We start from the raw sequence: 27,464 nt of genomic DNA on the forward strand, positions 1-27,464 counted from the left end.
CTTGAGCTCCAATACAAAACATAGTTTGCATTTTCTATCACAGCTCAGCAGGAGATATTTCAAACTGTTGCAAGATTCTGCAGGTAGCTCCAGCAAAATTTTAAATTGAGTGCTTTCCTCAGAAAATTGTCACAAAGCCATGTTAGACAGAGAAGTGGACCTATGAAATATCTCAGCGCATCTTGACAACCTGGAGATCTCTCAAGGGATATCGGAGCAATACACCCTTTCACACAGTCTTCTGCTCCATGTGTTTTCTACCAGTGCTTGGCTTTATCCTTTCACTGTAAATCCTTCCCTGTGATGCCACCTCTGTGGGACAGAAAGAGAGAAGAAGCACAGAACTCACCTGAAGTTGCATGACCACATAATTAAATTTTTCATTTCTTCCACAGCCGATAAATCTGCAAACATGATCCTTCCCTGCAAAGAAACAGAAACATACAGAGTAGAACATGAGACAATAACCAGTTCCAGGCCAATGGTTTCTAACAAGCATGGTAACCTGAAGTGGCATCAGGCAGGGAGTTCTGCAGAACAGATTAATTTTGTTTTTACTTCCCAGTCCCATATTTCAGGAAAGTACTGACACTGCACAGGTAAACTGCAACAAGCGGAAACCAGTACCACGGATCCCTGAATCCTCAAACATGCTGCAGGACAGCTGGGAGTATGCCTAACTGCAGTTCATACCAACACCATACGCATGTAACACAGCCTCTGAACCAAAACCTAACTAGCACATACAACTGTGTGCTTCACAGGTTCACTGGCAGTGCTTAAGCTTGTTATGCCAACTTCACTCAGTAAATACTGACTTACACACAACTGTTACTATACTTGCACTATTAGATTGTTTCCCATGGAACAGCTAAACAAATGCTACTTCAGTGCATAAACAAACCCTAATTTTGTCAGAAACTCTGGAAAAAGAAAAATGTATGTGAAAAACTATTAAAAGATAGAAGTTGTTAAAGGCAATTTTATAATAAAAAAAAGGGAAGAAATACATGTCATATTCTGGCATACAGTTAAATAATATGGTTTACATACAGTTACACAATACTAGTTAGACCTCTGAAGTTCACTGCCCTGTGGCACAGAAGTGCTGCTGCAGCATTTACTTTTTATCAAGTGACACCAGACAAGACCCATATTCAAAAAACAACAGTGTGTTCCCAACAGAGCGGAAGTTGTGGTTTCAGATCATGTCCCATAATGGATTTGAGATGACATGCTTTCTGTATTAGCAGAAGGGAAGTATGATCATATAATGGCTTGAGTTAGAAGAGATATAAAGGTCATCCAGTTCCAACCCTGTGCCATAAGCAGGGCTGCCCCTACCAGCTCAGGCTGCCCACAGCCCCATCCAACCCAACCTGAATCACCTCGAGGGATAGAGCACCCACAACTTGTCCAGGCAGCCATACCAGAGCCTCACCACCCTCTGAATATAAAAAAAAAAAAAAAAATTCTCCTCACATCTAATCTAGATCTCCCCTCTTATTTTGAAGCCATTGCCTCTTGTTCTGACAGAAGAAAGACCATGTAGAAAGTCAGTCCCTCTCTTTCTTATAAAGCTCCCTTCAAATACTGGAAGGATGCAATGATGTCTCCCCTTCTTCAGGCTGACCAAGCCCAACTCCCTCACCCTGTCTTCACAGAAGCAATGTTCCAGCCCTCCAAGCATCTTTGTGGCCCTTCTCTGGATCCAACAGCTCCACATCTTTCTTGTGCTGCGGGGCATGGACCTGGACTCAGTACATCAGATTGGGCTTCACGAGAGCAGAGCAGAGGGGGACAACTCCCTCCCTCTCCCTGCTGCCATCCCTCTTTTAATACAGCCCACGGCACTGTTGGCCTTTTGGGCTGCAAGCACACATTGCTGGCTCATGCCCAGCTTTTCATCCACCAGAACCACAACACCTTCTCTGCAGGACTGCTCTTAATGAGTTCTTCTTATCTGGGATTGCACTGTCCCAAGTGCAGCACAATGCACCTGGTCTCGTTGAATCATGCTAGGTTCAGGCAACGTATATGTAATGATGTATATATATTCTTTTAAAAGCTGACTACTAATAAGCAGAACTAAGGAAGATGCACAATACAATGATGAACACTACCAGCACAAACTCCCACTCATCCCAGCACTGACTCCCCAGCCCAGACTAGCACAATTCAGCCTCCTACATTTATACACTGCAAGTCATACTTTGCTTTGGTTTGCCTTTTAGAGCACAATAAGATGGATATTGAAGTAAGAACCAAAACAAGGACTATTTTGCTGGCAGTGAGAGCTACTGTGTGGTAGAGAGGGTAAATGACTACAATTTTTACTTGTTTTCATTGTTTTAAATGATCGTGTAGCACTCCCAGCAAGTGCACTAGGTACTTTTTATTGCTTTAAAACTACAGACAAGGACATGAAAAAACAATCCTCCAACAGTGAGAACTTAGCCACTCCAATCAGTTATTTCAGAGGAACAGAATGCTACTGTTTGATACACTTGACTGTGACTTAAGATACACCTCCGCTAACTCCGTATGGCTGCTTCAGATTTCAGTTATATTCCTGAGTATCTCTCTTTCTTATAAATCAGTTTGCTTCATAATATTGTTATTTTCTGGATCACAAAATTCTACAGAATACATATTTGCATTTGTAATTGTTTATCATTGAGAACTATATGCATATCTATGCTGATAACACATTTCTGTGCCAATTCCTGCATGAAACAAAAGGAACATAAGAGTGTAGAGAAAGCAGGCCATATTTAGAGGCAGCATATATACAGCCAGCTGGTCACATAGATGGGATAAATGCTTACAGCATAAACCCCTTTGGGTTTCGGATGCCTTTATTCATTTTCCAGCTGGAGAAGACACTAGAATACAACTGTTTGCTCTCTCAGAGGAGTCCATGCCATGCTGAAGTAGCAGATGGAAGATGAGAGTCAGCTATAACTTTGGGATTCCTGCAGATCAGTCCAACAGTTGATCAAAATTATGCAGCACACAAAGCCAATCATGTTAAAACCCTACTGAGCAATCAAGATGATGGAGCTGTTATATTTTCCTTTAAGGCAAAAGGAAACAGCCTTCTTCCCTCACACATGCAATCCACAAGCATGAAGATCATAGCACAGAGAACAGCAAAGCACACTTTCACTCAGAAAAGACAAAAAAAAAAAGTATAAGCTCCATTTAGTAGAAGTATCCTTGCATTCATTTTACTGTGCTATCTGCCAGATAAAAGCATGCATTCATTTCCTCTAAGCATTTAGTTAATGAAGTGCTTTAATGTTCATCCATAAAGAAATGCTTGTTTTTTCCCTGCTATTACTTCTAAATTAAAGTGAACATACACTTGAACATTATGGGGTAAGAAAAACAAATATTTCATACACTGAAGTGGCCTTCACCACCCCTGTTCTGAAGGAACTCAAACATTATACTCAATAACCATGTCCTAATGTATAAAAACAATGACAAGAGGAAAGCCCTTCCACTATAGGACATATATATATATATATATATATGTATATAACATTGTAGATACACAAAATAAGAAACAAGTTAATATTGAAACTTTTCAATTTCATGATAAACATTCATTACACAGCAGTTAAACATTAAATGATCATCTTTTTTGAGCATATGCATGGAAAAATATGAGCTTCAGGATACCAGAAAACAGTATTTGAATCTACTAATTTAAATATTCAAATATTCCTAGTGTGTTTTCAAGACAGCAATTAAACTAATCAAATAAATAGTAAGAAAAAGAGTAAAAACATACAACATTACAGTTACAATTTGAAGGGTTTTTTTTGTGTGTGTGTGTAGTAACAGTCACGCTATTCTCCTTATTTTCAACTGCAGGTTGAGGGAGGTGATTCTGCCCCTCTGCTCTGCTCTTGTGAGACCCCACCTGGAGTACTGCGTCCAGTTCTGGGGCCCCAACACAAGAAAGACGTGCAGTTGTTGGAGTGGGTCCAGAGGAGACAGGAAGATCATCAAAGGGCTGGAGCACCTCCCCTATGAGGACAGGCTGAGAGAGCTGGGGCTCTTCTGTCTGGAGAAGGAAGGCTGCAGGGATACCTTATAGCGGCCTTCCAATACCTGAAGGCGCCTACAGGAAAGCCTGGGAAGGACTTTTCATAAGGGCAGGTAGTGAGAACATGAAGGGAAATGATTTTAAACTGGAAGAAGGTGGGTTTAAACTAGATACTAGGAAGAAATCCTTTACTATGAGGGTGGTAATTCCCTGGCACAGGTTGCCCAGAGGCTGTGGATGCTCCTCCCTGGAGGCATTCAAGGCCAGGCTGGATGGGGCTGTGAGCAGCCTGGTCAGAGGGAGGCGTCCCTGTCTATAGCACTCCCCACTCCTGTGATGCCAAGAGAAACATGACATCCAAATGCCAGTTCGAACACCCATAGGGCTTCCTCACTTGGCAAAATGTGCTTGGCAGAGGCAGTAGAGATACTTGAGGTATATGAATCTGTCTCCCTGGGCTAGGTTAACACCTTCCAAGGGTACTTAGCCTTGCTTTCCTGCCTTTACAGATAGCATGGTTATATCAACCTAGCAAAATGCTCTAGAAACATGAAAAGTGACTATAAAAGTAACAAACTGAATTGCAGGGAGTTAAGACACCGTTTTAACAAGAGCAAGTCACACACAGAAAAAGAAGGGATTGGGACTGGCAGACAAGAAAAAAAAAGTGAGGTCCCTTTTGTTCCTTTTTTTTTTTTTTATTATTATTACTGAATTCTTACCTGTCCAATCCCTGGCAGTGAATTGGGAACAAGCAACACAAAATTGCTTCATTGTCTTCTGTAATAAGAAAATCAAGCACTCAAAAACTACAATGCCTGTGACCAGGCTGCATCTTGCACAGCTATTCAATATGCAGAAGATCTCTGCACTGCAGAATAAAATTAATCAGAGTGCTACGCAATGAGATTGGTTACACTGAGAAGAAGGGTTTTACAAAGAACATGTCACACTGAGCAGAGCTTAGAAATATCTGGCTGACAAGTGAGGTCAAAGGCAAGCACACAGAGCTCTCACACCAGGAAAAAAAAAATCCTGTGCTGAGTGAACAGAAATAGTGCTCAGGAAAGCCAGACTGACAGTGAGATAGCCTGGGCCCAGAACCTCAAAAGCTGTACTAGAGCTCTTTTAACACAGCCATTACACTCTGATTAACTCCAAAGAGTCAGATCAGTATTTCAAAGATGCCCCTTTACTAGTTTAATGTTGCTCCACAACAAAGCTCCAATGTGGGGAAAAATATCATAGAGAGAGCAGATCAGTTTCTGTCTATCAAAGAATGGTTTGGGTTGGAAGGGACCTTAAAGCCTTCCCAGCCAAACCCCCAGCCATGGACAGGGTTGCCTGCCACCCACTCAGGCTGCCCAGGGCCCCATCCAACCTGGCCTGGAGCACCTCCAGGGATGGGGCATCACAGCCTCTATGGAGAGCTGTGCCAGGGTCTCACTATTCTCTGAGTAAGTAATTCTTCCCTAACATCTCCCACTTCTAATTTAAAATCATTTACTCTTGTCCTAACACTATCAGGCCATGAAAAACACACAAAAACACACAAAAACCACCTTCCTCCTACTTACAAGCTCCTTTAAAATACTGGAAGGCTGCAATGAGGTCTTCCCAAAGGCTTCTCCTTTCCAGGCTGAACAAGCCCAGCTCCCACAGCCTTTCTTCATAGCAGAGGTGCTCCAGTCCTCTGATCTCCTTCATGACCCTTCGCCTACACCCCAAAGGGTTAAAAAATATGGAAGATATGGAAAAAATTTCTCTTCTGGAAGGAGGAGTTCTGTCACTTGTAAGTGCTAAGTAACAAAGCAATCTCATTTTTTCCTCCTTTATGATGCCAAAGAACAAGAGTTTCAGAATCCTGGTTTGTACCAGTAAGGGTTTTTTAAAGCAAACTCCCATAGGGCCTCAAATCACTGCAACTGCCATGCATCAGTTCACAGAGCGGATGCAGGTCATGTAAACTTATTTTTGAACAAAAATATCTAGAAGCTCCATTCCAGATCCATACCAAGTAGTTCCCAAATCATGAAGGAAACAGAGTCCACATCAACAACTGGTGCCTCAGATAGCATCAAATTGTCTCACTATGGGGGGGAAGAAAAGAACTTTTCATACCAAGGGACTGGTTGAAGTTAGACCAAAGCAAAGTTCCCAGACCACACTCTATTTATGTCTAAAAGTCCTGAAGTCATATACTGTGAAGATGCATAGGCTCTCAGCAACTGCTGTAACTTACTGATCTGCTCATATTATACTGCTCACTAATGTAGACACAGACAACGCTATAGAAGCCCTTGCTCTCCGGACAAGCAACTTTGAGTTCACTTCGCCATACAGACCTTATTTCTATTCCTCTTTAACACATATGATCTAAAGCCTTACCTACACAGCCAAACACTTTCAGATGTATCTAGATCAACAACCTTCTGTACTGGATGCAAGCTCTATCTGCACGAAGTACTTTGACAATACAGTTCAGACTTGTTTTCAAAATACTTGATTGCAAAGTAGACAAAACACTAACTAAGGATAAAGCCATTTGCAAGTGGTACAATTGTATATAATTATATCACTTGAAAATAATTTAATAGTGATTAAAGTAATAAAAGAAGGGCTTGGCACTAGAATAGTACTCTTCTGATAGAGAAGCTGTATCTGTGCAGAAATTCCCTTTGCAGATGTGCCAAACAGTTCCTGAAACAGCTCCTGAATTTGTCACAGGCAAGATTTTCACCACTAACAGGATAATTCCCTATTAACTGTCTTAAGAAAAATATCTTTTTGTATTTTTTTTTAAACTATTACTTTATTATCTCTACACTTACAAACTACATGCTGCTTTCTTATTGCTTTACACCACAGAAGTCCACTACTGTAAAAACTTTCCATTGCTGATGTGGCTCCTAACTCTCCATAACGCTAACTAGCTCAGAACTGCACGGCAGCTTTCTTCAAGAGAAGCTTTTTGATGCTGTGGATAAGCTTAGTCCTGCTTATTCCTTCAACTATGGAAGGGACAGATCAGCCAGAGATAATTAAGCCCAACAAAAACGACAAGTGACTCCTGCACTCAGGTCTGGTGCAGATTAACAGCGAAGAACTTTACCTACAGCAGACAGAGTGTAAACACGCTGTGAATCCAAGTAACAAGAAGTCCAGTGTTTTAGTTCTGTGGCCACTGATTCTGCTATTAGCTATGACTGCTGGAATATCATCCTGCAGTGAGGATTCAGACGGTTTTTTAACCATGTTTCATTCACAGTCTAAAAGGGTACTGTTGCTGGTACCTCCCAGACAGTACAGAGACTGGGAAAGTGAGGGTGATCCAGGATCCTTGCAAGTAACAACAAAAGCCAGAAAGGATTTTTATCTTTGGCAAAGACATTGTACCTAAACAAATAAAAAGTCTTATGCAGCCAGAAAAATTGAATCAACTAGGATCAGAACAGAACGACTCTACAGGGCTTTCCCCTTGCTTTTCATCTGGAAAAGCACAAACTGACAAACATCTACGCTAGTATCACCACCTTACTCTCTTCCACCGGTTGTTTGCCCAAAGTCAGTGCCTCCTTTTCTGAAAGACTTCACACCTCTCCTCAACAGGTCACTATGAAAACATACACAATGCATGATTCCCAAATCTCTCAACCTTATTTCTTATTTTAACTTTATAATTTATTTCAGTAAAGCATTTGGGGATTAACCTTGAACCAAAAAAAGCTATATTCTTCACAGAGCAGTTCGATTTGTGCAAACATGGCTGAAGTAATTTGTCATTCTTAAATGCCAGATAGCTGATGCATAGTCACTTGTGCTGCTTCTGTTTTTTTTTGTTCCTTAATACTTACTAATTGGTTTGCCAGTGAACTTTCCTAGTTTTCTGTTCCCACCCCTAAATTACCAAGATCACGCTGCATACAATTCTGGCTGCTTTTCAAGCACTTGCTATTTTCAACAACAAATGCTGATGGAAAAGTAAATGTGTTAGTCAGTTCCCTGAACATTTTATGATGTTAGCTCTGATTTGGTATTTTCAGGTCATGCTTTTTAAGCATTCCCTGCTCTGGATATAGTATGCATTGACATTAGCCAGCATAATAGCATCCTTTCTCATTATTCCAATAACAAGCCGTTCTACACGGTCACACCACTCACTCACTTGAGAGCATACAACCAAATGCAAAAATCTAAATCTCTGCTTTGCAGGTTCTCATTACATTTCAGAACTCAGCCACCTGCTCTGCTGTTCTCCAAGAGCCTCTGCATATCCAGACCTTTCACATATCACCAGCAATAATGTCTTAATGATCTGGGTTGATTTCTTCTTTACTTTCATCCCCTTTCCCAAGCACAGAAGTATCTATTATAATAAAGCGTATTCCAAAAAGGCTTTTATCAGTCCTCATCCTGTAAAAGCTCAACTATGCAAAACTAATGCAAGTCACTACAGAGTCAGTGTGACACAGACATTAACCCACATTTGATAAGACCTGTAAAAGTTACCCCTGTACAAAATCTCCAGAGTTGATTGGATTAGAGGGTGAAAAGGTACAAGCACTGACATAGGGCCACAATACCTTTGAAGCACGAGACTTAGTGATAAGTACACAGCTCACTGTCTCATGAGAAGACATTTCTCTGGCTCAAGTGCAAATCCTGCCAAAGAAAACATCCTTTCATAAAAATTGTATCTGCCAGTAGCTGCCTTTGGCCTCACCAAGAAATCAGTACAACTGCACTTTTGCAGACAGGAGTTCTCAGCTTCACAAGGGCAGGCTTGGAAATTGTTTCCTTCCTCCCCCAGCTCTCAATTTCTAGTAGAAGAGCCCTTGCTATATCCTCAACCAAGAGCAACTGCTGCACTTTTTGCACTTATCTACTACTGAACCACTTTACATGGAGACTCCTTCACGCTCAGTGTTTTAGACACAACCACCGTTCCAGTCCTTCAGGAGCAACCATCTAACTACTTCTTAGTCAGACATCACTTGCTTTAATAAGTATCACCTAATCAGTATTATCTAATCAATACCACTAAAGAAAACAGACTAGTGTATAAATAATTTTAGTCTCCCCATTATTATTTTAACTTAGTGAACAAAAGCAGCTCCTATAGTTGGAACCCATTTGAATAGGACGCTTTGCAGAATGCAGTAATTTTCTGAGTTAAATTTTTTAACATAACATTGCAGGTTTGTATGGTACAAGGCAGAGGATATAGCTACCACTGACTAGCTTTCAGGTTACCCAAGAAAGGCATTGGTCACACTCTGGTAGTAAAGGAGGAATAGCTTACCTATTTCTGAGAATAAGTGCTCACTAGAAAACAACCAAAGGAGGCAATCTCCAAGTAGAGATGCTTCCTTTTTGGCTGCCAGCCCTCAAATGAGGTTAGGGTGGGGTGAACCCAGGGTTCACTCCTTCCATTCACACTGGTGAATTGCTCATACCTATGCTCCCAGGGCTGGCCAAACTCCCTCACCAGATGCTCAATCATTGGTTCAGGCCATGACCTAATGGTTATACAAAGTAGATGAAGAGAAACTTACGGAAAACATTTGCAAGTCTGGATTATAATAGTTAATGTGCACACTGACCTCTATCTTTGAGTTCAAAGAGCTTTCTTGCCTTACCTTGCAGCTTCTTCAGCACAGCTACTTCCATCTTGAGAACTTGCTTGGGCTGCTGAGCTGATTCCACCTTCAAGGCCACATTCTCCCGGGTAAGCAGATCCATTGCTTCATAAATCTCCCCAAAGCCTCCACCACCGATCTTCTTCAACTAGAAAAGTACAAGGAGATTCGCTACAGTGCACAAGAGAGATGGCAACAAATTGTCTCCCACAGAGCCAAGCACTAGCTTCTTTAATGCACAGGCAGGAACAAATTCAGCTCCCAGTCTGTGCTGTGCCTGAATCCCTTCAGTGCACAGTTAGGCAGAAGTCCAGCTGCCCACTTGACTGTGCTATGTATAAATTCTTTGCTGCACAACAAAAAACAAGCTCTGCAAGTGATGACACGTGATACATACAAAAGCAAATGGTAAAGCCTATTATGCCAATAATGTTCTTGCCAAAAATCAAAGGAAAGACCCTTTAAGGAGATAGCAGAATGATTATGTAGAGTGTGAAAGATAAAAACTGTCATTCATCTTCTGCACACTGATCTCTGCAGTAAAACACAACTACAGTGGCTGGAATTAATGTTTGCAAGTAATAAATAAAATTAAGTTTGAACCTCATTCGCAAGATTTTAAATAGAGAACTAAATATTACAGGAAGTTTTCAGATGTTTGACCTGCACTGCTAGTGAGGCTACTTCAGTGTCATGTTTCTGAGAACTGACAACTGCACTAACTCAAAGCAGTCCTGCACAAGCCACAGGAACTTCTCCATTCTGATTCTCAATCTCTAGTTATTATTATTTTTTAAACTACATCAAATGAAGCTTTTTGTGTCTCTAAGCAAAACTAAGCACTGCATCACAATACTACCATCTCCCTACCTGGAAGCTAAAACAAACTGAAAGCTAAAGATGCCCAGGTTTCAGCACATCTGATCTGCACCCACTTTATGTAAGTTATTTGCTTGTTCTAGAGCAATCATCCACTCAGAGCACAAGCTGAGCTTTTCCTGGAAAGTGATTCCTTGATTTTCCTTCTGCTGAGACTTGAAAGCATATGTACATATAGATATACATATGTATGTAAGACAGACTCCTGCAAATGTCAGTGTCTTTGCCAGGACAATTCCTTTACTTTTTTAAAAATTTCTGTTTCTCTTAGATGTTTAAAGCACGCTGTGTTGCACAGGAACAACTTCAGGTTTACAGCATAGCTAGACCAGAGCTCCTTTGATCCACTTAGCACTTATTCTCTGAACCTAACCGCAGCCCATTTCTTCAGCATTCCGCATGCACTGTTTGCAGCTGCTCTGGAAGCCCTGAGGACTGCTCATTTCCAAAAGCAACAGTCACAACTGAAGAGAAAAGGCAGCTTAAATCAGCCAGACACTCGAACATGTATCTTACACAATGTTTGATGAGGTTTAAATGATGTTTTTGGATGTTTTCCGCATCACATAGCCTGTCCTGTACATCTGCCCAGTTTGATAAATAAAAGTTCCAGACTCTCAAGGGCAAGATTTTCTTCACAAGGTGACCAAAAACATTTGCTTTCCTGTCCCACAGGTCAAGAAAAACACTTCTACATGGTAGCTGGTACAAGAGATTGTAGTACTTTTAGGATTAACACCCTAAGTATTGTCTCTGAAGTTATTTCTGGATAACCTTTTGAGAGTTGCTATCTGGAGCCATTCTTCTTCTCCTTTCCCTTGTTATTTTTCCTCACAACATTCTGCTGAGCTACACAGGCATATTCAAACAATAAACATCCCAATAACTAGGTCAGCACATATTCATAAATTATTATAGTGCAGCTCTGCTTCTACTTGGAAATTCATACAAAGTGAGCTGACTATTTAAAATCTTTCAATCAAATCAATGCTACATTCAGCACAATAACACATCAGGTAATATCTCAGTATTCAGTACATGGGATCTTCTGTTCCTTGGCATATTAATGACAAAGAAGATGAAAAAAGGAATAGCAAAAGCTGAAGGTAGCAAAAAGCTTATTTGGGACCTGGGAGGACCTTGAAGGAAGATGGGAGAAGTCTCAGTGGGAAAATGCACATCATCATAAACAAAAGTCGTCGGTAACAAATATAACACAGCAGGATTGAACAGGAGACATAGGCTACCCAAATGTCTTGCCTGGTTGCAAATTCAATAAATTGATCTTGCAAGAAATACCTCTGAGCCATCACACGAAGATCCTTTTCCATTCACTGGCCCCAACATGGACAGTCCTCAATAAAGTTGTCAAAATGCGAAGCTATTACAGTGTGAATGGAACAGCACAGTTATACAATTAGGATAGCAACAATGTAAGCATCTGTAGGAAGGTCTTGTGTACAATATACACCACTGAGCACTTTGCTGTTAGAAGCTCCTTAAGAGGTAGAAGTGGTTCACTTCAGGACTAAGAGAATAACTGTGAGCCTGGGAAACTAAGGATGGACAAACTAGACAGCCTAGGACTGCCACCTCAGCAGAAACAAAAGAAAGTGTGTACCAGAAAAGCAGATTCAGGAAGAAAGGTTCAGGTATTAAGACTGCTCACCTGGAAAAACAACTGAATTAGAAGATGCATGTAAGTCTATAGAGCAACAAATGCAAGATGATGTGAGATTAAGACAACTTTCTTCTGAATCAGAAAGCTGATTTTATACATACATTCTAGTCACTCCTTTATGGAAATTATCCTCTAGCATACTTTTCCCAGCACACCAGATGGTCCTGCTCATCACTACCAGTACTGCCAACCTCCTTGGTCTTTTAGCAACATCCAGAGGCAATCAGCAGCCATTTCCTTTTCTCTGTTAGTGAGCAAGTTGTTATACTGCAACTGAAGGCCTTAGCTGAGGTCAAGGGCTTCCATGCAGGCATCTCCTTGTTGCTTGGATACTCTATGGAAGTTCAACTGCCCTAAGGTGAATTCTACACAGCTTTCTGCTGGACACAAATGAGAGATGGACACATACCATTCAAGAAAATAAATAGGGAAAATGTTAAATACAAAATCAAGAAAGAGAAGGGAACGTCTAATGAAAATCACATAATAGGTAATCACGAATCACCCAGCCCATGCCTTTCTTCCCAGGGAATAGTTTAATCTCATCCTTCTTCTACCTTTCATCAGACCAACTACTCTTTAGGCTGAGGTCAGAAGCAGGATTATTTCGACCAAAATGTAAGAGCCTGCATGGAAGCTATGTATCCATGTTTGAGGAGCTGAGCAAACAATTCACCTACTAAATACAGGTATCTATTTTGACTCATACATAGACAGCTAAAGCTAAGTCAGCTGCATTTCAGACATGCTTACAGTCCTTTCAGTATGCCACCAGTGACCACATCACCATTTAGAACACTGCAGCACTTCTTCCATTTTCTAGTCTTCATGACACATCAAGCCCTTTGGTAAACTGTTACCAAGCCATTCTGCTTGGTGTAGCAAGCTCTGATGAGGGGGTTCAAGGAATTCCCCAGACTGGGCTTCTCTCAGGACAACCAACACAAAATTTCTACATCCCAATTGAGCAAACCAATACCTAAAGCCCCTCTGGACATGTCAGCAGTTATACAAAACACAGACTATTCCCTTTGAAGTCTCCTTTATATATCCTTAACATTTTGGATTTATCCAGAAAGATACTTGCAACAAAATCCTTCAGAACCTAGGGAAAAAAAAAAAAAAAAAAAAAAGGAAAAAAAAAGAGGCCTTCCCATTAAGCAGAAAAAGTACTCTGGCAGGAAAAAAGTACAGGTCCACTGGGAAAATGGAAAACTGCACTGTTTCACAGAGGGACAGGCCAGAATAACACGGCAATCCTCCAACTCCACCCCAATCCTCCCCCCCCAGAAACCAAAAATAGCCTTTAATTACAAATTTGATCTTTTATTTAGCAAGTGAATAAGACATCACTGTTCTAATCAAAGTCTGCCTTCCAAGGATATTATATACGGATAAGACCTTCCCAAGAAAAGAGATGTTCAGTCCCAGTGTCAGTGGCAAGGTCGGGAAGCAGAACATGAGCTCTTAAGACAGAGCGAAATACCAAACTGAAGGCCAGCGAACTCAGCCAGGAACAAGGCTGTCATCCATATGCTTCAGATGCTGCCAAGGGCAAACAGTAACTACTGCATCTACCCGTTAGGAGTACTTCTGTGGTCAAGTCTGCAACTCTTACAGCCCATCTCAACAGGCCAGCTCATCCAGAAATGGCAAGCAGGCTTCATCTGACTTAACAAGAAGTAAGAAAGAATAGACTGATATTCACCAAACTCTCAGAGTCCACTCACCTAGGAGTTGCACTGCTCTCAAGGGGTAACTAACTCAGATAAAACATGCACAAACTGAGAAGCCACCTAGACACCTAGACTTAGTTCTATATACAGGCCATGTTTTAGTTCCCATCCTTGAGTGTAGCAGCATACATCAGAAAGAGCATATTTGGATCAAGTCATCCTGTGGGGCCTCAGCGAGAGTTGCATGGTTCTAGCACCATTCAAGTTTCATCTAGTTAAAACATCTGCAGGTAAAGAATGATGACTCAAAAGACTACTTCTTCAAGTCCCTAAGTTTTGATGAAAGGCACAAGTACTCCCTGTCCATTCCTTTCTCCTAAAATAACAACAACAAATCATTGTCAGAAAGCCAAGTTTTACTCACTTGGAGCAACGGGAAAATGAACTACTGCCAAGCTAACTGCAGAGAACTAACATCTTCATTTGTCAGAATTTGTCACCAAGCATATAGGAAGAGAGGACGAAAGGAATTCAAGGAATACATTAAACTGATCTAAAATAAGAACTTGGCTCAATACTGGAAGTGTGCCAGCACTAAGAAGCACAAGGTTCAAGCAGATGCCCAGCCAGAGATAGTCACAATGGGAGAACAAATTACACAAAAAACCTTCTGGCATCTCGGCCCCAGCGCCACATAAATATGCCACACACCTGCTTGAGCAGGATCCACTACTCACAGCAAAGCTCTGCCTGTCCAGGTTACATGCTATGTGTTAAATTCAGAAATGCCTATGACAAAAAAAAAAAGAAGAAAAAAAAAAAAGCTACCAATAAACTACACTCACTTAAGGAACACCCCCCTTTTTTATGTGTAACTTGCTCCTATGGTACCCAATCCCTTGGGCCAACAGAGGTATATTTCTGCCAGACTACTCCGAGTCCCATGCAGCTCCCTGTTCTGACTGATCACACACCGACACCTGGCACACCAAGGGGACAGCACAAAAGACCTGCCTAATGGACATATACTCTTGAGGGGCCCAGCAATGACCATGCAGTGAGGGCTCACAACACAACTGAGTTAACACAAAGCAAAATACCATGGGTGAATCAGGATTTCTCAGTGCTATTTCTGGCCTTAAGCAAATGATGCAATTTCTCAGACACTTCAAGCAGAGTCATGATCTCACTGCAGTATTTAAGAACAGTGTAAGCCAGCACTACAAAACATGAAGGGCAGTTATTCCACTTAGAGTTAGTTGTTGCTGGCAGTACACCTGCATGTTTCTGTATTTTCTGAGGTAGAGTACTTGGTAGAGCTTCTAGCTGTCCCCATGCTCACACAATAATAATAAAGCCACTGAATCTTGTGCTTAGTGTCAACAGAAATTTAAAGTCAGTTTGAAATGTTTCTCTAGGAGCATAACTGGACATATTTTAGGCTTTTAAAGAGTCTTGCAGCATCCATGAACAAAGTTACTTGGCTTGGACTGTGAAAGAAAAACAAACAGAAACACACACAAAAATATAATAATTTGCAGAAGACATTTTAGCACTCCCAGCCAAGAAATAGAACCTTGACGCTTGATGAACTGTAGGAATGGCACAAGCCCAAACTAGCTAGTGTCCAGAGGAAAGGGCAAGAGTATCTGCATCAATATACTCAAAGCAACAGCCAGCATCAGAACTGCATCTAATGTCAGCTTTGCAATGAACGTGTACCAATGGATCAAACTGTAAGGTCTGAGGAAATCTCAGTTTGTGAGATAGACCGTTGGCTAAAAACTGCAAACAGCACTTCCTGAGAAGTCCATAAGCACAGAACAAGTTTCAGATCCCATACGTCAGTTGGCCTCCACATGCATCAGCATTCCAGAACAAATGTACGCGCCCCAGCCAAAAGCTGCAAGAGCACAGCAAGGCTTCCCTGCATTTGCTCCGGAAAGCTTTGGGAAGGGGTGGGGAGTTGTCTCTGTTTTGATATCTAATTGCAAAGAAAACAGAGATCCTCCATCTGCTCTCAGGAAGCATGGAGATTGAGGAGCAGTTTGAATTGCTTAAAAATAAATAGACTGTTAGGGGATAAGCCATGAAGGCCGTGGAGAAACCACAAGCAAAATGCTAGGATGAAGAGAGGTAGGCAATGGGGGAGTAACAGGAACAAAGCAAAGTGTAACTTCTTAAGAGCAACAAAGAGATACAGGCAGAATGTAACACTAACAAAGGAGGGTATCTTATCTGCAGTGGGCTGTTGAAAATAATCTATCCTCAACATGGAGCTGAAGCCCAGTTCTGAGTTTCTTTCATCCTCTGCTATCCACAACTCACTGCAAAACTCAGAAGGCAGCTGTGCTGCATCTGGTCAGCACAGAGAAACTCCTTAGTGTTACTACTACAAATCATCTGCAATTCAAACTAGAGAGTTTTGTGCAGTGATTTTAATTATTCAAACACTGCCAGTAATTCAAGTCAGAAATGGACACAATGGCACAGATGTGATTTTAATTAACATTTAATCTAATGTTATATTCTCCTTTCTTTGTCTGAGGTGATGATATAATGCTACTTCCACCCATTCACTCCTAGGCACCTCACTCCAGCAATAGAGAGAAAGCCTTACATGTAAAAGGAAGTACATCCTCTTACGTCACCCAGTAAAACATTCCTGACACAGATACAACAGCAGTAAGGAACACAAAAAGGTGAGTTCAAATGGCAGTCGTGCCATTGATATTAAGATCTGCAGCCACACAACGTACACACAAGATGAAATGGCTGCTGAATGGCTACCCCATTCAGCTTGCACACTAGAGAGGACAGCTGACTTACAAAGACCTAGAACTCTTAATATGTAAGGATGTAATTTAAAAAGTGCTAGAATAAATTAACATCAAAGTTTACCAACAAGCTAATTATGGAATTTCTGACTTTTGAAGTAGATTATGTTATAACCTCAAGCATTTGCTTCTGAATTATCTTTTTGTAATGTAATTTATTTATAGGCACTTTTCTAGTATTCTTTGCCAGAATAACTCGAAATCCAAATTTCTTATTAAAAGATGACTCAGACAGCTGCAACAGTTCAATCCTAACTAAAAACCCCTGGCAGCTTTAGTCTTCTAAAAATACCAGATAGTCAATATTGCTCTGGTGTTTAGAATATCTTCTTTCAGCATCTTACTAAAGCATTAAACCATACCATTCCACAGTTGCGTGTTGGAGCCCAGGACTAACCAAGCAAGTTTCTATACTACTACAGGAGGAGGTGGTCTTCTGGGGCCACCAAAGGAAGCACAAAGGCAGAGCTACTCACCACTTTCCAGCGATCTTTGACCACATAATTGGCCGGAAGGATGTCGACCTGCTCCCCTCCTCCACTCATGTTTGGTTCGTCCTTGATGACTGCTGCTAGGCACTGCATTTGCCAGCCAGAGAGTATTTTAGTAGCTCCCAATTTAAATGAGCCATTTATCTGAGGAAAAAAGGGGTGGAGGTAAAGAATGGTAGAATTAATACAGGTTATGGCAGTGCATGCTACATTTCCACAGGCTTTGCTTACCTAATATGATGATATAATATTAATTTTATAATATTATTAATTATAATTCAGAACCAGTTTCTTAGGAAAGAAGGCTAACTCACCATACAGATACCCGAGCTCAATCCATGCATACACTTGGCAGATGCAACCATGCTTCAGGTCAGCAGCACAAACTAAAAAGGTGATAGATACCAGCTATACCATGCAGGAGTCCAGTGCTCTTGTGCCTGACAGCCAAAAAGTCAAGGAGAATCTAATGCCAAATGCTGCAAGAGCTGTTACAGTTACCCGGCAAAAGGGTCTTGTTTTAAGAGAGCAGCTGCAACACGGGCAGTTTTTATGGTTTTCATTGGATGGCATCCAACACAAATCAGAGGGGTTTGCCAGGAATTGCATTCAATAAGCTTAAAAGCATCTCAATAGGGTTGAAGGGCCTTTAGAGAGCCAGGATTAAAGATACTGTGATGAACAGCCAAGCAAAGAAGATAGGGATGGTTAGAAAGGGCTTCAGCCATCTATAAATTAGTCCTCCTCATAGCATATGCACTGCTAAAAATTATCAAATAAAGATATAGAAAAATATCTTATTGCTATGGTGTTTACATTCTACCTCATGCCTCTTTCCCTGCTTTTACAGGGATCTCCAGATAGCCTACACCAAAATTAATTTTGTTTCATTTTTTTTTATTACAATTCTTCTATAAAATTGACTTTCAGATGCACATTAGCTCTGCCCTAGAAGAAAATTAATTTGAAACAGGACAAATAGATGATCTTCTTAATGCATTTTGTCTTTTTGTCTAAGATTCTTTGCTTGCTTTAGAAGTAGGCCAGGCTGCATAGATCTTTCATTAAGCTTTCTTTGCTGTTCTACCTTTCTTCCCTAAAGATACTCCATATTTCCCTTCCTAAAAACGAGAGCTACTGCAGCACTCTGACTGCAAAGTTAAATAAGTTCAACACCATAAATACTGAACGAGAATGAAAGATCACCACACTTCTTCAGGCCAAAAAAAAAATGAAGAAAGTCCCCATTAAATTATGAGCTCAAGTAGAGAAAATTCCCCAGCAATAAAAGGACCAAGAAGGAAGGACAGGAAGCGACCAGCAACGCAGTGTGCACAAGGAAGAGGCAGACAGAAATATGTCACAAGACACAGAGGATGATCAAACATGAAAATATACGCAACACCTCAAAAGAAGATGCTGTTCTAGAAATAGAACATAACTGTGGAAGAACCAAGCAGCAGAATATAATGCAGTAAGAGGGCTTTTGTGAAGTGTTCATACAATCCAACATCTGATAAGAGTGCAATCAAAATGATGAAAGAGAAATAGGAAGGAAACTGAATTATAAAGAAACTTCAGAAGAAAAGACGCTGTGAAATACTTTGAATTCCCATAGAGTCCTGCGTCTGTATGGGGCAGCAGCTCTTTCAGCCTCCAGCTATTGATGGCAGTAAGAAACTGGAAAAGTCTCCACTGAAAAAAATACACACTGTGTTTGGCAGCAGAACATTTTTTTTTCTTACTCCTAATGAGCAATTCTAATGCCATTCCCAAACCAGAACAGTGGAAGTGATCCAACACATGATCCCTATGAGCTCTGCATGTGCTAGGAGGCAAGAGCACAGTACCTCACTGCAGGCTGTACAGGACAGAGAACCTCCCTAAAATCCTTCCTGGGGCTGGCTGTTCTTTATTACTTAAATAAAAGACATTTAATTACATGTAATTTAAAAAGTCAAAAGTCTGTCCTAAACCCTTAGTGTTACAAGAATACAAAAATGCATTAACATAGCTGTACAGAGATGCAGGTACACGAAAGTCTTTCGGCATCCCTCAATGAGGGCAAGCACAGCACAGTGCAGCTCTGGCATGTAGGCAGTACAGAGTCAGCTGGAGCGCCACAATGGGGGGTTGGCAGTAGCAACAAAGACAGACAGAAAGGAATTTGGGAGTTTTACCCAGTTATGCACTATTTTTCACTTGTTGGAAGCAATATTCCTAAAAACATGGGGCATGATGCATGCACTGATGCCACATGCGCATGAGAAGTTTTTGGTCTAGTAAGCAGCGGCAGGAAGTAATGTGAAAGAATAATTTTAGAAGAGAGACAGTATCCATAGCTAGGCAAGACAGAACTGCTTGCTGTGGTACTGAATATACCATTTTTCTTTATCAATGTTATACTAACTGCACAAAAAAACCCACAAAAGTGTGTTTGTCATTCAAGGAGTCCCAGAAAGCTTTACTGGCTTTGAAATAGAATAAAATCCTCCTGAGGAACTACCATGAGTAGCAGCCATTTGGTGATAAAGAATTACATAGCAAAGTTTATATACACTTTGGTACAGCCACAGTGGTACAGCCAAACAAAAAAGACAATTTAATTGTAGCTTGAGACAAATTTCAAACTGTTTTAGATGGCAGAAGCAGCACAAAACGGTGATAACGTAACAAAAATCTTATCCTGAGGCAGCATTAACACTGCAGAAACAAGCTTAGGCATATTGACTGAGGGTTTATCAGAGTAACATGAAGCACTGCCTACAGCCATAACAAAAAATACAGCACACGTTGATCAAGATCTCCAGAAGTGTCCCAGAAAGGGCCAAAGAAGGGGCAGAAGTTATGTTTTCTATGCAAAGATAAGTGTATATGTGGTATGCAGTATTCCATCCCCCAAAAAATCAGATACAGTGTAAATATTGCTTGTCCAGCATCTAAGCCAGTTGCCAGCCCCCTGCTAGGCATGAATTTGCTGGTGTAGCTACGGAAGTGAGGTGGTGAGAGATGGTCAGTGGGCTCTACCCAACAGACAGCACAGAGCACCACCTCTATATGTTAAATGAGTGGGGACTCATTGAACTTACCGGGACCTGGAGCAGAGATGGAAGGACAACAGTTCTCTTAAGCTCCAGTAAGGATGTTTCTGATTCCAGTGGTAACAAAGTATGTGAACTCTGAAACATCTTTGTCATGTTCAGATTTAAGGTGTAGAGATTACAGAATGCAAAGGCACATAACTTGGAAGACAGTAACTGGGAAGACAAAGACTTTCAGATTGTCTTCTTCCTGTAGGAAATGTACCATTTTCCAAGAAACACTTGTATCTGTATCCTAAGAAGAGAAGGAAGGGTGCCGAGGAAGCCTAAGACACTGCGAAACTGGCTTCCTAGAAATAGCATATGAAGCAGAATGAAAGCAGGTGTGAGAAAGAAACAGTGACAATAACAGAACTGTCTCTTGGCCAACCTCAGCATCCAGAAGTGTGAAATCAGCTCTTGCTTACTGCTGTCTCTTCCAGCCCATACTGGAGAATCTGTAGTGTTTTATAAATTTAGTCCTGGCCCTTGAAAAAAAATACATATATCCAAAAAAAACCATCCATGCTTAAAAGGCCTCACTAAGTATTCTGACACACTGCTCTGCTATATGTTCCTTCTGTTTGGCATCTAGGCAGCTCTAGTGAATAGTACACATGGTTAAATGGTCTTTTTAATTTTAAGGCAGCTTGCAAGAAAACTGATGTAATATAGCAGCAATTACTGAACTGACATGAACACGTAGACCAACAGAAAAGCGTGACTGTGGCAGGCACCAGTAGTAAAATTAGGAGGAAGGTCTGCATGAGAATTATTTCAGTGCAGTGCCCAATGTTGTAACCCATCAGGCAGAGCTTTACATCAAATGCATCTCCCTGGTTCACATCTGTGTTCTTCAAGAAATTGACTCACGTAAGCAAAAGGAACTTCACAGAAGCTGCGAGCTGAAGAACTCTTCACTGCGGACGCTTGCAGAGATTCATAAACTGACTTGACAAATTCATTAAAATAAATAACAATTAGAAATCCATTAAAGAGCTGCATGCAAACATTTCACCTTTAGTTTAAGAAGCCGTCAGTTCACCGATTGCTGAAGGCAGTATAAGCGTTCTGGTAAGACATTTTATATGCTTTCCCTGCTCTTATTCTCAACCCCTGATATCTTCTTGGCTATCTTCCTTGAAGAAAGCTCTACTATTTGTGTGACATCTTTCCCATATTAGTTCATTTCAGTCTTGGTATGCTTTGTTAGTAGCGTTCAAATTACAGCCAAGTTGAAAAGTCATCAGACTCGGAGTGGTTATTAAACAGCAGAACAAAGCTCTGGAGGTCTGTCTCTCACCATCTTACTAAAGGTCCTGGGACAGTCTTAAGAGTCTTTATCTCACTGTTGAGGAATCACAACATGCCACTCTATTTCAGGACACATCCTCACCACTGGAAGCCTACAAATTAAAACAATTAGAACAAGTGTAGATTATTCAGACTGCTGTAGCCCAGAACCCTCATCACTTGATCAAAGCGTTGTCACCCATCCTGAAAAGGGATCCACCTTAACTGCAGATCCCAATGATGTCTTAAGAAGTTGATGTGAGCTAAGGATTTTTAGGCGAGATTAGACCAGACATCTGAAAACAAGAGCAGCAACCCCAGTAAGGTGTAACCTGGAAGTCAGTTCAATCTCTCTTTCCAATATGTGAATGAGAGGAAGAAAAAAAAAATGTTTTAAGTAGAACTTAAGCATAACTTAACTGTTCCCACCATGAATATTGATTTGAAAGATCCTACAAAGAGAAAGGTTTACCAGCATTAGGCCAAAATGAAACCAAAGCAGCAGAGAATGAGCATAAAAGAAGGTTCAGGAGAGCTTAGAAGTAAGAAAGAACAGCAGCAAAGCTTCCAAGTGCAACTGAGCAGCAGAAGTTGGGCTCAGTCAATAGCGGGATTAACAGCAGGCACTCATCCTCTCACTGTTCTACAAACTTTATCTGTTTCCAGCACACAATACCGACCATAAAAATGAAACACCTTGTGTTAAAACAACAAAAATATGTATCCTTAAATCTTTGTATAACTAAGCTGCACCTTGTACCAGCATTCTATTATTAGGATAGAAATGCATGCGACAATATAAGAGAATTGATTAGAAGAAAATACATTGCACTGCACTAACAGTGCTTCAGCCCTGGAACACATCATACCTCCTGCTGAATTTGAAACAGCAATTTGAAACAAGTCATATGTTAGGGTAAGTCTGACAGCAGGAGCTCGAAAGGTTCTGAATTGTTCCTTGCAGACACATCTCCCTTCATTGCCTGCCTCTGCTGTTCTGAATCCTGCTCAGAGAGTGGGCTCAACTCCTAGCAGTTGTGGCTTATTGTCTCCTCTGTGACATGCTCCTCTCATAGGTATGCAAGGACATCAGCCTTAGAAAGTCTGGATTTGCTATTCATAGCATTTCATTTCTGTAAAACTAAATAAATAGAGATCTAAAGGCGAGGTTGCAAGATGCTGGGACTATTTTTCACCTTTGAAAAGCTTCTGTTTTATGACCATAAAAGAGTGACGTAAATATGACTGAAAAACAATCTGAAATGCTGCAATCAAAAGAGGCAGCTCCAGACTCACTGCTAACACCGGGCTGCACTAAATAGAGTGTAATAAATGTGATAGCATACACTCCTTGACAGCACTGTTACTGCTTACCTGCTTACACAGCTAAGTGAAGGTACTGCAGTCTGCACAGTCACTTACAACTATCAGCATATGACCTACGGAAAGCAAAGCCCCAAACATACAAGCTCAGGCACGTCTAACTCATGGCTGCACACCACCAGGGCAGCAAATCTGGCCCAGCAAACAGCCTGGGCACCCATCACTCCCAACAACCACACAGTGGTGTGCGATCTGCACAGGCTGAAACCAGCACAGGAGGAGGGCACAGTGTGGGGCTGACTCTGTTATGGCAAATGGTGGTGTGCACTGTGATACAGTGCCTGAACACAGGCCCTGAGAGCAGCAATAAGCATGCAGCTGTGCTTTGCTTTTTGAGAAAGGAATTTGAGAACGGATTTTGAGAGTGCCCTAAAAATTATCAATTTCATTTGTTGATATGCAACTCCATTTCCAGTTGACATAAAAGCAGATGTTGGTGAGGTGGCAGTAGAGGTTGAACCTTCCCACCAATATCCTGTTCTATTTTGTTGCCACGTGACAGAATGGCGTTTGACATGGAAGTGCATAGAGCAAAAGTTTGGACTTGAATTCCTCCATGCAAAAACAATGGCAGCCATTGACATTCATTGGTGCTTCCTGAATGTTTGTGGAGTCCAAACAGTGGATGTCACACAGTGAAGTGGTGGGTGGTACATTTCAACAGTGGCAACAGAAACAGTGGGTCACCTCCACTGCTGCAGACTGTTATGAATATGGCATGTAGGCTCTTGTTTATTCCTTGTCCAAATGCATAACTAATGGTGGTAGCTGTGAAGAACAAAAATAGTGTTTTAAAGCGGAGAATTCGCTCCATTAAACAGTGTTTTTGTATGGATTGTATTTTCCATGGAAATAATTAAGAGGCATTACTTTCAGAGCAGTCTTCATAGATGTGGCCCAAGACAATTCCTTTTCACTCAATGTGTCCCAAACAAGCCAAAACATTGGACGTTAGTGCATTAATGCATTCTTTCAGAGACTGAATTAGCATACATTACAAAGCAGTCAAATACAGCAGTTATTTCTGTGCCAAAACCCACATCTAAAGGAGAATTAGTCTGTTACTTTTTTCCAAACTCCTTGAACCAAATTGCTCCAATTTTTGAACCAAGCAGAAAATTAAATAAACGGAAACCAAGAAGCCCCTCCTGCAACATGATCAACTTAACCTCTTTTAACACAACAAAGAAATATCATAGTCTGCTTAAAAATGAGCACTAACTGGAGTTTAAGCTCATCTGCTACCTGCAGAGCCAGTATTGATTGCTATTTGCAAAGCCTGAGTAGTACGCTGGTAGCCAGAACAAATATATCTGAACAAAAGCAAGAGCTACCAGAGGTTATACTTGTTGGAGACTGGAACCTCTTCAAAGTCCCTTCCAATCAGAGCCAGTCTATGATTCTATGGTTCTAGGGTCAACCTCAGCCTGCACCTTTAAACATCACACAGAGACTGGAACAGGCTGCGGAGGCTGGTGGTCACTGTTCCTGTAAGTGCTCAAGAACAGTGAGATGTGGCACTGAGGGACACGGTTAGAGGGCACAGTGGGGGTGGGTCAGTGGTTGGACATGATGCTCTTGGAGATCTTTTCTTCATGACTGTGTACGTTCTCAGCAGCTGCTCCTGGATTAGTTTGTTTAATCAACCGTTTCGTACCCTAGAGCATCCCTCTAAGGCAATTCCTCTGCTTCCTCCCTGCAGAGGGCTTTTGTGGGGAGCTTACCACCATCCTCTATGAGACCACCACAAGCCTCTCTTCAGAGCTCTGCCCAGCAGTCACTGGCTGGAGCCACTAGTCTTGGAGAACAGCATTTTACCTTGAGCAGCTGGCTCAGCTGTACAGCAAACTGGGAACAAGCTGCTTAACGGTCTCAAATATAACCTAATGCAGAGTGACCAAAAGGCCTACAGCTTGAGACCAACCATTTTCAACTTGCATTCCAGCAAAAATAATACTCATCTTCAAATCATATCTTAGATGAAGTCGCTGCAAATATCAAGATACTCCTCAAAAAGCTATTCATAGAATCATAGAAGGGTTGAAAAGGACCACAATGATCATCTAGTTTCAACCCCCCCCCCCCCCTGCCATGTGCAGGGTTGCCAACCAGCAGACCAGGCTGCCCAGAGCCACATCCAGCCTGGCCTTGAATGCCTCCATGGAATGCGCAAGAGGATTCAGAGGATAAGAGCATACACTAAGTGCCAAGGCAGAGAACACTGTACTTCATATATGGACTCAATTTCTGGAAGACAGAGAAGGATGAAGAAGGGACTGCACCCAGCATTTTCCTAGATGGGATCACCTCAGTTTGTACAAAAAGAATATATCCTAAAGAAGTCAGACTGAGGGATTCCATTGAAGTTACATGTAACTTCAACTTTTGGATGAAACACCACTAATTTTACAAGAACTGTCAAAACTGTATATAAACTAAAACTAGTGAAGTTCAGGGTCCATTTTGAGCACTTGCTGCAGATTGTGAGTGTCCACATATAACATCTGGATTCTGATGTGTTGGAAAACAAGCCTCCATCCCAAGGATCACTCACTGCTCATGGCACTGTGCACGTCAGGAGCCTCTCCTTGGATGCCCTCCTCCAGATCTGCACCTTGTGTTTGTAACCATACAAGAAATGTGTCAACGTGGCACTTAGGGATGTGGCTTTAGTCAGCACGGTGGTGATGGTTTGATGGTTGGAGTAGATGATCGTATAGATGTCTTTTCTAACCCAAATGCTTCTATCTTCCTTTAAAAAACAAACAAACACATATTTACAGACACGACACTAAGACTTTGTGCTGCCAAGAGCCTTCTGAAATCTAACAAAAATTAGAGTGAGGCAAGTGCCACTTGCTGCACTGTTACATCATACCAGACTAAATGAGCCTAAGTGGGACATTTTTTCCTGTTTTTCAAGCTCACTGCTGATCACAGCAGAGACTGTTTGTAATTATACAGAAGAGATTTCCTGAGACTGATGGAAACATTTTATCATGCCAGCTGTTAGTCACTTCAACCATCTCTCTGCAGCCCTCCTGCAACTATTTCTACCATGTTTCAGACAAAAAAATCTCTCCCTTAGTTGGAGCACGCTCAATGGAGCATGTTTAACCTTCCTCTACCTCATGTTTTAAGCAAATCTACAGTAACATTCTCTGAACTGCCGCCTTACAGTTTTTTTAGTTTGCAGACAGCTGGTGAATTGCCCAAAGGTGATGTCCTCATGGCTGACCCACTTTTTTTCCTACCCTTGGGAAATCCCAGTACATCCTCAGCCATATTCAGCAGTTCTCTGAGCATTTTTTTTTCCCCTCAAAGACAAAAGTGCCCAGGGGTGTAAAACTCATTTTTTACATTGGAAGCTCAGATTTCATTGTTATCTGAACAACCTACAATTCCAGAGGAATCTGTTTCCCATGTAGCTGATCTAAAGATGATATTAACAAAGGAAACAACACCATCAATGCCAGTAGCAGCTGTGGCCCACACTGATTTCGCTCTGTGTCTGAACATCCTAGAAAAGTTTATGGCAATTCTTGTAGATGCATGTATGATCTGTTTAACTCCTGCATTGCTGCAACATCCAGTTTCCAAGGAGGAATTGTTTTAGCAAGTTCATGGGAGAGTTCTTGTTACAAGGTTGTCCTGGTTGCCTTTAGGTAAGACGTTTCCACATGTGCCAGCAATGCCATCTAGTCCACAACTGTCACCACGCTCTTCCATTCTCCCAGCCCATGCAAATTGTCATTCCTCATCCATAAACCATGAGAATAAGTTTCCTTATCTGTCAAGTTTAACAGCTCTATGACTTGGGCATGTGTCTTCTCATTCTGCTACAGATCTCTCACAACATTACACCACATCACCGTGCCTGCCAGAAGAATTTCTTGAATGTCATTCTTGAAAAAAAGAAGAAAAACAACACTTCAAAATCTGTTCCTCAGGGCAGATTTGTTGCAGTTATCCATACTTATACTTTGATCCTCAATTTGCCAATGCTTTGCCAGCTAACCAGATCCTGAGAATTTCTTATTACAGAACACTTGGGGATGTAAGTCTTATTTTAATGTAAAAATAATTGAAGTCCCTTTCATAATTGTATTAAAGAAATGACATAAGAAATTTATATTTGAGCTGGCAAAAGCTCACAACAATTTTTCAAACTGATCTCAATCTGAAATGTGTAATTATGCATTCTGTGCTCAACGTGCCAGAGTAAGCTGGCTACCAGAGAAACACTTCTAATAATACTCCACAGCCACAATTACTGCTGCCAGTCCAGCAGGGAAAAAATGAACAACAATTTTACCACAACCAGAAAAACAGACAGCAAGGTTAAAGAGGGGGAAAAAAAACAACAACAACGACAAAAAAAAAACATACTAAAAAGCCCTACCTTTGAGTTGCTGTCACATTTGGAATAGGTTGCAGACCTAAGTAAC

General features: G+C 41.2%; 1 protein-coding gene across 1 annotated transcript in view; it reads right to left on the bottom strand.

Annotated features, from left to right (window-relative positions):
* LOC122160824 (tau-tubulin kinase 1-like) overlaps window positions 1–27,464 on the bottom strand; it is a 44,570-nt gene that overhangs the window by 10,983 nt on the left and 6,123 nt on the right. The window contains exons 2-4 of the mRNA XM_042819778.1: window positions 17,246–17,404; window positions 9,697–9,844; window positions 350–423 (exon numbers count right to left, since the gene is read on the bottom strand). Of these exons, the coding sequence (XP_042675712.1) occupies window positions 350–423; window positions 9,697–9,844; window positions 17,246–17,353 (330 nt within the window). The 5' untranslated portion in view covers window positions 17,354–17,404. The remainder of the gene's footprint in view (window positions 1–349; window positions 424–9,696; window positions 9,845–17,245; window positions 17,405–27,464) is intronic.

This window comes from Centrocercus urophasianus, unplaced genomic scaffold (assembly GCF_019232065.1).
Source record: "Centrocercus urophasianus isolate 14NV4802_14NV808 unplaced genomic scaffold, USGS_Curo_1.0 seq_10, whole genome shotgun sequence".
In the NCBI taxonomy this organism is placed as follows: Eukaryota; Metazoa; Chordata; class Aves; order Galliformes; family Phasianidae; genus Centrocercus; species Centrocercus urophasianus.